This window comes from Frieseomelitta varia, unplaced genomic scaffold (assembly GCF_011392965.1).
Source record: "Frieseomelitta varia isolate USP_RPSP 00005682 unplaced genomic scaffold, Fvar_1.2 scaffold_489, whole genome shotgun sequence".
Lineage (NCBI taxonomy): Eukaryota > Metazoa > Arthropoda > Insecta > Hymenoptera > Apidae > Frieseomelitta > Frieseomelitta varia.
The window spans coordinates 275,395-290,038 of record NW_025110244.1 but is presented as its reverse complement, the minus strand read 5'-3'; the positions used below and the strand labels follow the sequence as shown (position 1 = coordinate 290,038).

General features: G+C 34.4%; 3 protein-coding genes across 7 annotated transcripts in view; 1 reads left to right on the top strand and 2 right to left on the bottom strand.

The window, feature by feature from the left end:
- Window positions 1–1,126: 1,126 nt before the first annotated feature.
- LOC122533012 lies at window positions 1,127–5,149 on the bottom strand. Its single transcript, XM_043662301.1, has 8 exons — window positions 5,078–5,149; window positions 4,328–4,483; window positions 3,913–4,230; window positions 3,298–3,462; window positions 3,034–3,224; window positions 2,420–2,591; window positions 2,197–2,356; window positions 1,127–1,743 (listed from the first exon to the last, which is right to left on the bottom strand). The coding sequence occupies exons 1-8, from the start codon at window positions 5,147–5,149 to the stop codon at window positions 1,331–1,333; spliced, it is 1,647 nt and encodes a 548-aa protein (XP_043518236.1). The 3' UTR covers window positions 1,127–1,330.
- Window positions 5,150–5,567: 418 nt separating this feature from the next.
- Window positions 5,568–10,150, bottom strand: LOC122533020. Its single transcript, XM_043662324.1, has 5 exons — window positions 10,026–10,150; window positions 9,795–9,895; window positions 6,426–6,628; window positions 6,001–6,120; window positions 5,568–5,761 (listed from the first exon to the last, which is right to left on the bottom strand). The coding sequence occupies exons 1-5, from the start codon at window positions 10,098–10,100 to the stop codon at window positions 5,628–5,630; spliced, it is 633 nt and encodes a 210-aa protein (XP_043518259.1). The 5' UTR covers window positions 10,101–10,150; the 3' UTR covers window positions 5,568–5,627.
- A 113-nt stretch (window positions 10,151–10,263) lies between these two features.
- LOC122533008 (mediator of RNA polymerase II transcription subunit 13) overlaps window positions 10,264–14,644 on the top strand; it is a 24,860-nt gene continuing 20,479 nt past the window's right edge. For all 5 annotated transcript variants that reach the window (XM_043662293.1, XM_043662290.1, XM_043662292.1 and 2 more), the window contains exon 1: window positions 10,264–10,402. In XM_043662293.1, the coding sequence (XP_043518228.1) occupies window positions 10,334–10,402 (69 nt within the window). In that variant the 5' untranslated portion in view covers window positions 10,264–10,333. The remainder of the gene's footprint in view (window positions 10,403–14,644) is intronic.

Genomic DNA, 14,644 nt, shown 5'->3' with positions numbered 1-14,644 from the left:
TCTACTGTCTGTATTTCATCCGGCACGACAGTGGTCATCGAAATATATTATAATTTCCTCCCCTGAAATGATGTTGGGGCGCAAAATTGATACGGTTTTTAACAAATCGTATCCTTCATTTCTATATTTAAGAAATGTCTACGGTGTCAAGCGTTATTTTACATCGTTATTTGATTGCAGTGTACATAAAATTCATATTTAGACGAAAATGAAAGTGAATTGACGTCAGTGAATTTTCCACGGTGCGTGTACAGCAAAAAAACGATTGTATATTACTTTGCTACAAGTTCCTCTATTACTTCGTAAATTGAATGTAGATTTCTTAAAATCTCGGGAAAATCTTCTAGTTATTATATTGTATTTATTTTCAAGCGTCAATAAATGGCGAATTTTTCTGCAACCACACTTCTGTCTAAGAATGAACGAAGTGCTGTCGTTTGTCAAATCGAGTTATGGGATGGGATTTTCTATTACAATCATACTCAGACTCGAATTCGACAGAATTACGGAAAATTAAATATTACTTAAACGAAAATTTCAATTTATATAGCAGAATTCGTAAATGTTTAAGCACGCGATTTTCGTTATTAAATGACGCATATGAAACAAACTACGGACTTAATTTGATAGAAACAATTGCAAATTAAATTCTTGAGTTAATTCTGGTAATTAGTGTTTTGTTTTTTTTTTTTTCCAAATAAAAATTATTAGTCAATTTTGTAGACCCTAAAACGCTAGCGTCGCGTAGCGGCGATACGGTGGAACTAATCGCTATTTCTGTCTCTGTCGCACTCGATTGCTCTCCTTGTCTACGAATTATCCGTAGATGAGGAACGCAATAGTGTCTAACAAGGATGGAGACAGCGATTAGTTCCAGCTTTTCACCGCTACGTGGCGTTAGTAATTTGTTGTGGAGAGTGCTGCCATCTACGCACCTCTCAACTCTGGTTGGAACTAAAAGGATAAGAATGAAAATTCCGATAGATGGCAGCACTCCCTCTATTCGAAGACGAGCGATGCGATAGTGCAATTAACAACTTAATTTATGAACCATATTAAATCGAAAAAAGTTTCCATTATCATATATAAAATTCTATTCTTGTTCACATATATAATAGTACAATGCCAATAATATATTCTATGCCTTATATATTAGAGATAACATTCAGTTTAAAAATATAAATTTATTTAAATGACTGCTTGAAATCTCGGTATTTTCTTTATCTTCTGATTAATGCTACTGACGTTACTCAAACTACGGAAATTAGAAAGAAGTGAATCGATATTTTTACAGTTTTAAAATGAGAAAGAATCGCGATATTTTCACGAATCATTTCTCACGAATTTCTCTTAAAAACTGAGCCAGTTTCGGATCCACGTTAGCTGCCTTTAGTCTTCGCTCTAAGCTCTCGAAATCCACCCTTTCGAGCCACGTGGCTGGATCGACTTCTTTCGAAGAAAGGGGGCACAATAGTCGTTCGACCGCCGCGCACAAACCGCACCAAGTTCTGAAATTCAACGATTCCTTAATTTCGCCGATCGTGTTACTCAGATACGCCTCCTGGTCTTGAGTCATAGGTTTCCCAATCATGTCCTGAATAGCCTCGAAAATATTGTTCGGCGAGATGCATCGAGCACCTCCCATCGTGTCCTCTTGAAACTTGCTGAACACTCGTCCGAAAATCAACTTCCTGCCCGAGGTGACGAACACGTGTTTCGTTAAATAATCCAGAATTGTTAATCCTGACGAAGATCAATGATAACAATGCATATTATTATTTGATAATAAATAAATAATTATTAAATTATTATTATTAATTTAATAATTAACGATTTTGAGCGAAACAATATTATTTCGATAGAGGATATTCCTGATAAAAGATCAAATATATATAACTTATTGTAGAAATTTTTTTTTTAGTTTTTCCAAGACAATGTAAATTGAAAGTGTTGTTAAAAATTGATTTATTATTAAATTATTATTATTAATATACATTATTAAAAAATTGACTTATTATTATTAATTATTAAATTAATAATTATTTATTTATTATTAAATTATTATTATTAATAAAATTGATTTATTATCAAACTATTATTATTAAATAATAATATACATTGTTATTATTAAACGATTTATTATTAATTAATTGATTTACTTATATTGATTAGCCCAAATTTATCGGAGTTGCTTACCGTGCAGACTCTGGCTGTCGAGAATTTCGAAACGAGCCGCTTGGCGGGAAAACACGCGCGGCGTGTCCACCAGCGCGGGATTTGAAAACATTTGCGATCGCCTAGAGTGCGAGTAGCTCTCTCCCTTCACTCTCAGAGCTTCCTCGAATGCGATTTTCCTCTAAAAAGTCAGATCAGCTTCAACAATTACAAGTTCCCTCCAATACTCGCTTTATTAGCTTACTCTGATTGAAAATTCCGCTTCCACTTTATCGCTGTCTAATTCTCTGCACAAATGCTTCAATATATCTGGATCAATGAAACTAGAAGGTATCATGGAAGGTGTGTTACTCATGGCCGAGCTCTTTTTAGGAGTGGTTGCTAAATTCTCTGCTTCACTGTTGTTTGTATGGATCCTATTAAAAAGAAGAAGAAAATAATTGAAATGTTTCAATTTAAAACAAAAAAATATATATATATATAAAATATAATATAAATATAATATAATGTATAAAATAAAATGTAATATAAATATAATACAATGTATAAAATAAAATATAATATAAATATAATACAATGTATAAAATAAAATGTAATATAAATATAATACAATGTATAAAATGAAATGTATTATAAATATAATACACTGTATAAAATAAAATATAATATAAATATAATACAATGTATAAAATAAAATATAATATAAATATAATACAATGTATAAAATAAAATATAATATAAATATATAAAATAAAATGTAATATAAGTATAATACAATATATAAAATAAAATATAAATATAATACAATAAATAAAATAAAATATAATATAAATATAATATAAAATAATCGTTACGTACGACGTTCTTCTAGATCCATCACCTATATGTGAAATTTGAGTATCGGTTGGTTCGAACAAATCGCGAACTTCTGTTTGCTGCCCGTAGCCGGATCCTCTCCTGCGTTTCCCTTTACGCAATCGTTTCCCCCTTCTACGAATTACCGTCACTTCTTTACGTGGCTCCACAACTTTTCCCTCCTCCATGGAATTCTAAAACAAATTGACAATGGGGCCTTGTGTGTCCCTCACTGTTGTAAATCAATCCCGAAATTCGTAAATATACCGATTCATCGCATGCGTCTATGCTTGGGAACGCATCGGGAACGTCCGCTGGATTCGGTGTGCGCATCGTACGCCTCGAGCTCGGTTTACAAACGAAAATCTCAGTTTTTCGATGAGTTGGCGGTGGTTCTAAAGTCAACGCGTGCCAAGACAGCGTTTCGTTTTCCTATGAATAAGCACAATTTCCCTCGATCGTAATTAGCAATTAGGGAATTTCATATTGTTTTCTTCCTTAACTTGGATCTTTGATCTCCGAGATACAAATTAACGCTAGAACTACCGACGACCAAATATATATAATATCTGTGGCAAAGAAATTAAAACGTAAGTAAGATACAAGAAGAAATGAATAATACGAATAAAGGGCGCAAACTTCTGTCAATCATATTTGATCAAAAATCACTCGATTATCTAAAAAAAAATATTTCCCATAGAAAATTATAAATTGGTCGTTTTGACCACTCTGGTAGTTCTATCATAGTTTAATTATATGTTATATTGTATATTGTATATTATTATATTATTATATTGTAGTTTAATTATAGATATATTCTGCTAATTACAAGACGCCGAATACGATAGCTCCCTTTTGATAGAAGCATCGGAAATTACACACCATTTGCTTTTGCGAATTGGTTCTAAGATCGAGAATTAACGTGGTACGTTCTCGTGGATCGCAGGTCACCGGAAACTCTTCCTGAGTCGGTCGATTTGTCAAAGGAGGACCGCTGGCGAGCGTAGGTGCAGGGGTCAAAGGTCTCGAGTCAGTCTCCGTATATTTTCGAAATAATTCCTCGGGGACGGTGGAGGCATCATTAATCAATTCAGCTCCAGTGTTTCCACCTACGTCGGTGGCATTGTTGCCTGCAGCAACCAAACTCGCTCGAATCATATCCATTTCTTCTGGTAGCAACAGAGTTTTTCCCTCGGTTGCCTGTGTGGTATACAAAACGCGTTTCTTTCAACGTCGTGTCTTTTTTTTTTCTTTTTTTTTTCAAAAGAATAAGCTTGTCCAAAGGCGCAACTTTTACCCATGTATCTTTGGCACGTCTGAGAACTTCTCTCGCTTCGCAATCTGCCGGATGATTGCACAGTATAGAACATCCATAAGGATAAGGATTGAAAAGACCGGAGAAAGGTCTGAGAATGAAGGGCGCTGGTCTGGTGAAACCTGCAAGTTCCACGTGCTGTAACAAATGGAAATACATTTGTGTTTACATCCGTGATCATTTTATTCACAATGACACGTAAATCGCGCAAGGTACATTTGATATTTATTTAATTGTACAGCGGGGCTACGAGCCCTCGAAAAAATTAATTTAATACAGCACTAGTTGAAACAGTTACAATTTGATTACAATGTAATCAGGAGCAATGCAATCTGCTCGCAGATGTGATCACGATCTAATTATAACATGTTTATCTAATTATAGAGGCAATGATAATAGAATGGCATTATGGTCATGCGACAGTCACACTTCAATCACGATAAAACAATTCAATTGTAAACCTGTTGTTCGTTCACATGCACGTTTGAAATAAAACCATCGCATCGTAAGCCTTATTGTAATCAATATGTTTTTATTTATTATCATCGGTGTAAGTTCAATTTTAGACTTTCTGTAGAAAATGTAAAAAGATGTAATTATGATGCACACCTTTCTAAAATTCATTTTCACCAACGAATGAAAATAGAAATGTTTATTAATGAAAACGAAATCAGAATGAAATAACCTGTTTATTATTGACTTGACTTATTGCCGACTATTTTCGATAAATACCTTCGGTTTCGGCCGATAGGTTGGCCGAATGCGCGCTTCTAAGAGGCCTGTGGCACTCGCGATCCCTGGCATAATCTCTTGCAATCAAATTGTTACTGTCACTGCTACGTATCGCAAGGATCCTCGCCGAAGCGCGAATAAATTAGCTGCTCGTTGTCTTGGAGTCGTGTTGCTAGCGTGAATTTGATGGATCGATTGATGAAACTGAAGAGCAGGACACGTTAAACCATCCCTTCGCCTTTTACCACTTTGTCGATTGTCGTACAACGAAGAACAATTTGCAAAGACAAAGGAAAATCATATTAATGAACGGAGTATAAAAAGGCCCGACAGATAATTTTACTGAAAATTGTACTTTATCGTTTTGGCGGAAGAGATAGAAATAAAAAGGCCACTTCGTAAATAAATAATTTTATTTTTATTTTTGCTTGTAACAAATAAAGAAACAGTCAAACTGAAAAGTGAAGCGTATTTGAATTAACAATTACCATGATATTTAAAAGCGAATTTATTCATTCTTTTTTTTTTTTGTACAATCTAATTGATGTTTCTAAATTTTAAGCATATCTTCCAAGAAAGGATTCTCTTGAACGTGCCCTTGATATTTTTTCTTGTATTTCAATCCAGTTACCAGAGTGGAGCTCTTTGGGAATGCTGTTTTTCCATTGAACAACGTATCCGTATCTGGAAAATGATGTTGTTTAATTTAAAGTAGCAGCTAGGATCCTAAGAAGCAGTTCATTGTACATACTTGACTTAGGATTAAAATCTAGCCCTAGTTCTTTGTGACATTGATATAATTTTAGACAATGCAATAATTTCTATGTAGATAAACGTTTAATACATTTTTTTTTTGCACATCTTACTATCGATATGTGTACCAGCTGATACTGTTTTTAAAAATATTTTAATATCACACTTACCAGGATGGAATCTCACATAATCATAGTTAATATGCAGATTCTTTGGCAATTCCATAGAACGCATAGCGTCCAACGGTGTTATGTTACTAACGTGCTTTCTGTAGTATTTTTTCAAATCACCTAGAATATAGAATACATTTTACAATTTAGTGAAACACGACAATTCACACTCGTAAGAATCAAATGATAATTTAATAAGAACAAACCAGATGGATAAATGTAATTTGCTTTGGGCTTTAACAAATAATTCACAACTGTCGTTTATTACTAAAAAATGAGACGAGTAATTCAGAAAAGTTCGTAGCCTAGAATTTAAAACTTTCGCAGATATTTTTTCTCACTTAAGAACGAACAAAATTGTTTGTTGAATGAAATTTCGAAAACTCAAAGAAACTGGCAAAACTCTTGGAAGTTTTAAAACTTACTGATCGTTCGGATGCTGTACAATACGGAGTTCGTTATCGGATGTTGAAACTCTTGCTCGCATGCTAAGAAAAGATTGTAACGTTGCAACGGATCGTCGAGTTTTGTTTCATAAGCCGTGGGAATTTGTTGCTGCTCGCAAATTTTGTCTATTCTATTGTATAAATCTTCCGGCGGTTTGTACTCTTTTTGATATCTCAAAAATCTGAAACAATTGGAATAAGATAAATTTCATCTGTTGCCACGGTGAAAAATAATAAAAAGGAATTATTATTGAGTAATTGAGGATTTTTTATTTATTCACGCATCAATCTATCGGATGACAATAAATTTGATGAAAAAAAAAAAAAAAAAGAAATTGAATCCATTCGTTACAATTGAAGGATCATCTCGAAAGTTCCATCGTTTTTTGATTCATCCGTATCCGAATGTTGAAAATATCGATTTTGCGGGACCTAGCTTTCCTATTTCGTAAAAAAGTTGTATTTTCGTAAGAAAATAAACATCGCAATTTCCATAATTATTTGACAAATATATTCGACTAATTATTATTTATTATTATTATATTAATAATATTATTATTACATCTGATAAATATATTCGACTTATTATCCACGTCGATATAATTCGTCAGTAGTCAACAAATTGCAAACGAAAATCATGAAATCGTAAATGTCAGTCATTCAACGAAAGTCCAAACGCGATTCGTATGTACATACATAACGATGAACAATCAAAGTTTCAATTCTATTGTAAGGCTATGTTTTCAAACTGAACCCGTATCGAAATCGTGGCATTCGTTCTCAATTCTCGAACCGAAAGTTTAATAACGTTCAGAGTTCATCGTCACGAAAGTAAAATAAACGAAATAACGTACTAAAAAGAAAAAGAGAAGGCTGTTTTATTTATTTTTTTATACAAGGATATATGCGACGCGCAACTACTTGTTCCGTAATTAAATCAATTCGGATATTACAATTCTCCATTACAAATCAATTCGACATGATCAGCTCTGGTATAGAAATTGTTTCGATAGTTGCACAAGAATTTTAGACATTATCAGGGGACGCAGCCCCCGTTGGTAACACACAGGTTTTCCCAATGACTATCTTTGCCGATAGTCATTGATTTCGCTTGTTGAAAATCAATATCGCCTCTTCTAGATTATCCCGACACGACTCGCGCCAAACTTTTCGTACCGTGTAAATGTAAAAGACTCCGATTACCGGATGAAGCGCGGCAAGGGAGGTTTCCCTTAGAGGAGGTGGAACGGAGAGGAGGGGAGAAGATCGATGTCCAACTACCGTACGGTGGTGCCCTCAGTTGTATTTCCTCAGGATACAGTTATGGCCACTATGGGCCAGGAACGAAACGAACCGTACAAAAACCCCGTGACTAGGAAAATTTCTTTTTTTCAACATTCTACCGAAAATTATGCCTCACCAGAATTGCTGAGATTCTTACCAACACTTGGTCGCATTTAAAGATCGAACGAGCCTGTAACAATATGAACACGATGATTTGTCCATGCGCCAAACCAGCGAATTTACGTATTTCATATATGCTTCGTTTTTAGGCACTATTAAATGTAAAATTCGAAATATAGTGGTTGTTTGCATAAACTAGAGCAAAGGTTTATTTGTTTGTTTGTTTGTTTTTATTACGCATAAATGCTGATCTATGTAGCGAGAGACGGGCAATAGTTTGTCAATGTTAATTACAAGGACGGTGAAACTTGGTCTTCGAAACAGGTGTTCTCAATAAAAACTGGCACAGTCCGGAGAACTAAAATATCCAGGAACTAAGTCATTTTTCATATTTTGTTTTCATCGTGGATACTCTGTTCCTCGTTGCATCTGAACGTATGCTTATTTTCATGAATATTCGAAACATTTAATTATGGCGTTTCTTCGGAATAAGTGAAATTTTTTCGTTATTTGGTTTTTAAATTTAACTATAACTAGTTAGATTTCCACGAAGATAAATCAAGATAAAAATTAAATATCCTGTATCCCTTTAAAGAAAAAATGCTCGGTTTGATGAATTATAGCAAATAAGTGCAAACTAGTAGTTTCTTTTCATTTCATAGGAACGCTTTGTTAAAAACAAAATATCGTTTGCAAACATTGTGTATCTTGCAACGAATGAAAATTTTTTATTCTATAGTTAACTGAGAATTTCACGTGAAAAAAGATTGATACTAGTTGTTATGTCACACGTAAAGATAGAAACGAATTCAGCTAAATTGATTTAATATCAAAGCATCATTCTCGAAGTGAATGCTTCGTTTAACATAAATTTATTATTTTAATTTTGGAACTTAGCAATTCAAACCTAGTAATGCACTTCCGCGAAAATACTGAGCAGATTTCTTTAAGTGCGTTGACACTACGAGATGACGTATATAATGTCATATATATATATATATAGTAACGTATATGTTTCAAATTTTACGTTTCAGACAACTTAATATTAGATTTGTAAGATGAAAGTTTCAAGCGTATTGTTTTCCTAAATGTGTAATTCGATTGATATTTTTCAAGAAACGTCTATCTCAATACATTTTCTAGAATAATTTTTATTATTATTTTAAAATAATAATAAAAAAAATCTTTTTGTCCAAACGAAAGCAAATTAGGAAATTAATTTCTATCCCTAATCGCACGTATCTGAGAAAAGAAGTTGCACAGGATCCAGTTTGGATTATTTTCAATTCATTTCGTATATTTCTCTAATTTGAGAAAAATATGAAACAACTGTTGTCAATGTTATAAATTCTTATCTCATGCTGAAATCTTTGTTAAAACAACTAAAATCTTTCTGCTCGTTGAAATTGAAACATAAAAATTCAAAAATTATAATAGATTTGATTCATAGATATATCTATTATCCAAAAGAATGATTGCAAGATAATTTTCCGACTTTTAACAGTACATAGTTTCAGATTTAAATCATTCTTCTAGACAGTGGAAGTAACAAACATACGAAATATACATAATACGAAAATTTCAACATACTCTCTCTAAATTCAAGTCGCATACAGAGAACAAAATCATTTAAATGAAGCATCGTAAACGTCAGAAACATTCAAAAATATCTAACAGTTAATTTCATCTCCAGTCACATGTGTCTACTTAAAAAAAAAAAAAAAAAAGAAAAAGTAGCGCAAGAAATAGCGAGAAGGTGAGGTGCTGGAAACGCGTTGTTCTTCCCTGAGAAGCTGTCAAATCCAAAAGTTTATTGGTCGGTGTGTGAAAAGGAGGGGGTAAATGGCAATATGGCCACGGTGTGTCCTCAGCCAGTTAGCCATCCGCGCGATATAACGCGAATATTTCGTCGTTGCGCGTCCGTAATCTAATCGAATTACTTACCCCTTGCAAGCGAGAGACTTCTTTTCGTCGTCGTATGTGCGAGTCGGCACGTAAGGGCGTTTCTTGCTTTTAAAACGAGTTACATCGTATCGCAGGCTCGTCTGTAAAATGACGGTACTCTCGTTAGTGCGCGTACCATATAACTTGAATTTACTCGCTCCCGACAGGGTGTACCGTGTGACAATGATAACGATCGACAGGTGTACGTAAAAGAAAGTGTTCTACACTGACCGTGTTCACGGCAAGGATAGTGGGTGAACATTTCAAAGGATTGACGAGCGAACCATGCCTGATGAGCGCCGCCATCTTCTTCCTCTACGTCGAGTAGAACTGCGCGAGTGATCGGTAGGGGTCGCCTCGGGCGGCTGCGCTTGTTGTTTCCCATCGTCCGCCATTTTACGGTCGCCATTGAGAAGTGAAAACCCTCCTAAATGTTCTCGAATAATAGCGGCCTCGCCGTGTGATTTTTCGGGGCCTGAGAGAGGCGCGCCGCCGCGAGAAGTGTTGCTAATGAGTGTACGCCGTACGATGGAGAAGCCATGACGCATCCGTCGCATCAAACGAACGGCGCTAGCCTGGAGGACTGCCACACGAATTTCTTCGCACTGGTGAGTGATCAGTGAGCCCACTCTCTTCGCTCTCTGTAAGACTCGTATAGCCGCGCATTATCTGCTTCGATGTGTGTATCTGAAGAATCGAGACGGAAGATTGGTGACGGAGGCCTCGCAGGATGTCAAACGCCAAGTTGCCCAATGGATATTTAACGGTACCGCGTAATGTCGCGAGCAGAAGTCGCCCGGGTTAACCTATATATCGGAGAATTCCCGTGGGCAGTACTCGATCGTTCGTGTCGACGTCGGTGTTGTGTATCGCGCGGCACTCCCCTCCCCTCCCTCTCTCTCTCTCTCTCTCTCTCTCTCTCTCTCTCTCTCTCTCTCTCTCTCTCTCTCATTGCTGTTTATACAGGGTGTTCCAGATTTTTTTTCCAAACGAAATCTGTTCGCTATGTCCTACGTGTATCAATATCAAAAATATGTCATGCAAACGTGGGTCGTTCGAAAGTTAAAAAAAAAAATATATATATATATATATATATACAAGACGCGAAAGCAATGGATAATTGGAATTGATAGGTGGAATCTCGTGCCGATAGACTTTTATGGTGAACCTCGAAGGAAAAAGTACATCGAGTATTATGTACAATTAGTTACGCGTGATGGTTGAACGCGACAGATTGGTAATCCAGTGGGAGGGAATTTAAGAATGAGACCTAAGTGGGAACGAAAATTAGGGAGAGTATGTCGAAGAAATAACAATTGGCAGAGAATTAAAATTGAATGAGACGTAGTTCAATTCAATTTTTTAACATCATTCGTCGTGTGACAAGGACGACAAACGGTTCGATGTAGTGTTAATAACTGGTTGTCAACCTGTTCTCGTTTTGTATCGTACAGACTGAGAGTTTGTTGCCACACCTTTTGTATTTCGTACGATTTTTTTATTATCTAGTTCCGAACGATTTATATATGTTTATACGATACCTTTTTTGTTATTTCTACGTAATTACCGAAGAGCCAAAAAAATCGGATGTATGCTATGTATATGGTGTATCTCAAAGATCGAGCAAAGTAAAAAAAAATGTGTAATTGAAATTAATATAAAAACCGGGATTGCGTTTTTCGAGAAAATTCAGTTTGACAGCTTGTCAACTGAGCGAACGTGAACTTGTTTAGTGCCCGGAGTGGATGTGAATGTACAGTCGACAAGGGACAAATTGTCAAATTTTTTTCTTTTTTTGCTCTTTTTATTTTTGTCTTTTGTATTTTCTGAAGTTGTCCACGTTCTCTCTAATGTCACTTGTATCACGATTTTCGGAGCACCTTATGTATACGTACCTACGTGTAGGATTTACAAAAAAAATATGTAGGGATAAGGGTAAAAGATATTCGATCGACGTGTGTCCTGAAATTTTGCTTGAATCAAATTTAGAAACAGACATAATTTCTTTTCAAATTTACGTAGATTCGAAGAATAATTTATTTTGTGCTGATATGTAAATGTCACTTTGTGAGAAAGTTTTGACTTTACAAAAGTCGGTGGGTGTGTGTGATTGGCATTGTACAATTACCTATCTATACGGGATGTCACAGGTTTTTCTGTAGGAAGTTTGTCACTGTATTTCAAAGACGAAAATGTCATGTAGCAAAAAACAGCTCATAAATTCTATATTTTCCCTGGCATATTACAGTTTACATTGTTCAAAAGAAAATAAAGAAAGGTCAAGACAAATGATTTCGTATTTCAATTACATATATTCAATGTTCGTTATATATGTATATCTATAGTTTCGATTCGTAATGATATTTCGTGTTTCACATTTATTCTACAATAAAAATTTCCTTATATAAGTTAGTAAATTTGGACAAGACAAAATAAAGACTGCTGGAAACATAAATTTTGAGAACTAGTAATTCTTCTGAATTTGGAATAACGAGACTCGTTAGTTGAAAAAATACATTGAACTGTGTCTAAATTACTTTTATTATATATAACCGTGTATAACCTTTCAAAGTTACAGTTACAGTTATATTTGAAAAAAATATTTCACATGACACAGTTTTGTTTTTTTCCGTGTACCACAGTCTTCAACACTAGAACTGCCAAGGACTAAAGCATAGAATTTTCATCAGAGATACTAAAGTAAGAAAAATAGAAATACAATGGAATACACAAACTTTTGTTCGTGTATTTTATAAAAAGTCATTTAAACCTCTAAAAATACACTGTTTTGCATCTGTGGTATATCTAAAAAAAAATTACGAATTAGTTATTTTGATTACTTCGGTAGTTCTAGTGTTAATAAAATTTGTACGAAAAAAAAAAAAAAGAAGAAAAACCTGGGTCACCTTATATGTATAGACGCGCAAGCGTGTACGTGCGTGTCACTGGGATTTAAAGTTTATAAGACCCAATGTCATGCCTGATTCATGCCGGCCATGAGTTTTCCACTCGCGAGTGAGTTAAGGAGGTTGCAGCAGGGAGATCTCCAAGGAACATCACGAAGATCCTTTAATTATAAACTGTGTTTCACGCTGTTCATGTTGTTCCTATATAGCGATCGCTGAAACGAATCGTTAAAAACGCGTTGTGTTTTCGTTTCCTCTTCTTCCAATACGAGATAACAAAAATCGTCTCTCGTAACATTCCTTTCGCCTTTCAAACGAAGCCACAAAACTGTGTCAGACGATTGTCCGCACCGGTTGAAAGTCCTCGTCTGCTGCTTTGGGCCAGCAGCAAGTCTAGGAACTTCTTTTTCGTTGAACTCGACGAACCTTAAACGTGCTCGTGGATATATACTAATCTAACAGTGCACACATATTGATTCCACTCGTATTGTTCTACTTGTCTCTTCATGATACTTTGAAATCAGGACATTGTCTTTATTAACACGTTGGTTGACTGCCACGTTGAAATTTATACGTTTTGTCTGTGGGGACAGTTTCATAAATATCAGAGGAATTCCAAGATGATTTAGCCTGCTTAATACCAATTTTTTGATCGTCGCCTTTTAACGACAATATGTTTAAAAATATAATTACTGTACTTTGACAAATTAGAAGTATCTTTGTTCGTAGTATATTTATAGGAGATGTTAATCAAATGGTCAATATCACGACTTAGTTTTCTTTGAATTCTCTAAGAGACTGCGAATCTGTGAAATTCTGATTAAATTTTGTTCCTGGAGAAAATATGTGATTAAACGTGATGAACGCATTTTGCTCCTTCTGACATTATATTTTCTATCTATCCTTATGAATTTAAAATCAGCAATAGACCTTAATAATTAGAGCATTTATTTTCATTTCGCATCAAAATTCTTAGAATATTTAAGGTAATATTGATTTTTAAAAATATATTACCGATTAAGAGAAATATATCTTATTGGTAAGCGATTCTGTAGCATTAAAAAAATATTTTTAATTTTTGCTCGATTCTCATAGATATTTATAGAGAAATATTTCACAAATGTACTGTTAAATGATCTACTGCAATCTGCAAATCCAAGTGTAAATATTTGTATGAAAATATTAACAGTAAAAGAAATCCTGAATGCACGAATGTCACAATGTAAGAATATTTAAATGTGCGTCAGTTTTCAATATAAGTAATATTTACGTGCGTCGATAAAGCAAGATGGAGATCTAATAATATAAAAAAAATATTTTTAATTTTCATTCATGCTTGCGAAACTTCAAAATGTATAATACGTTAAATGGACAGTAACATATAAATAATATTTAAACAAAAAAAAATTATTAATCTTTCAACGAGGTAAAAATTCAAAATTGTAACGAAAGAATATTTTTTTATCTATGCAGTTGCGTATATTTTTTCATAATTTTATGTTAATGTTTTTTCTCTTTTACAATTCATAAATCTGTGAAGGACAATGTTTAGTAAAGGATAGTAATTCTTTTTTTCATAAATCTGTCACTTACAAAAGGTTGAGAATTAGTAATTTGAATATACTGTATGCTTTTAAAGTTTGATCATCTATTTTAGAAACGGCCTGTATGCAAGGTCTCTAGACTGTCTCTCCCCTCTTTCTCTCTTCATTTTGACCATGCAGTATGCGCGCGACTCATGTATACACATACTTATCGTGAGTATAACGGCGAGACAGACACATTTTTCTGTTACACTCGCGGCGCACCACATTCCCACGAACAGTCGATCAAAACATCCACCGTTGAGTGAATTTCCTACTGTTCGTTTCATATCTTCTTCGTATTTTTCTCTTTTCCGCTTCTTTTTTTTTTTTTTTTTTTTTTTTTTTTTTTTTTTTTTTT

Excerpts from the sequence above, each read along its gene's own strand:
- LOC122533012 (XM_043662301.1), bottom strand. The coding sequence starts at position 5,149 with ATGCCAGGGATCGCGAGTGCCACAGGCCTCTTAGAAGCGCGCATTCGG. Across the intron at positions 4,484-5,077 it reads CCTATCGGCCGAAACCGAAG|CACGTGGAACTTGCAGGTTT; the intron begins GTATTTATCGAA and ends CATTTGTTACAG. Across the intron at positions 1,744-2,196 it reads CGACAGCCAGAGTCTGCACG|GATTAACAATTCTGGATTAT; the intron begins GTAAGCAACTCC and ends GATCTTCGTCAG.
- LOC122533020 (XM_043662324.1), bottom strand. The coding sequence starts at position 10,100 with ATGGCGGCGCTCATCAGGCATGGTTCGCTCGTCAATCCTTTGAAATGT. Across the intron at positions 9,896-10,025 it reads CTATCCTTGCCGTGAACACG|ACGAGCCTGCGATACGATGT; the intron begins GTCAGTGTAGAA and ends GTCATTTTACAG. Across the intron at positions 6,629-9,794 it reads AAGTCTCTCGCTTGCAAGGG|ATTTTTGAGATATCAAAAAG; the intron begins GTAAGTAATTCG and ends CAATTGTTTCAG.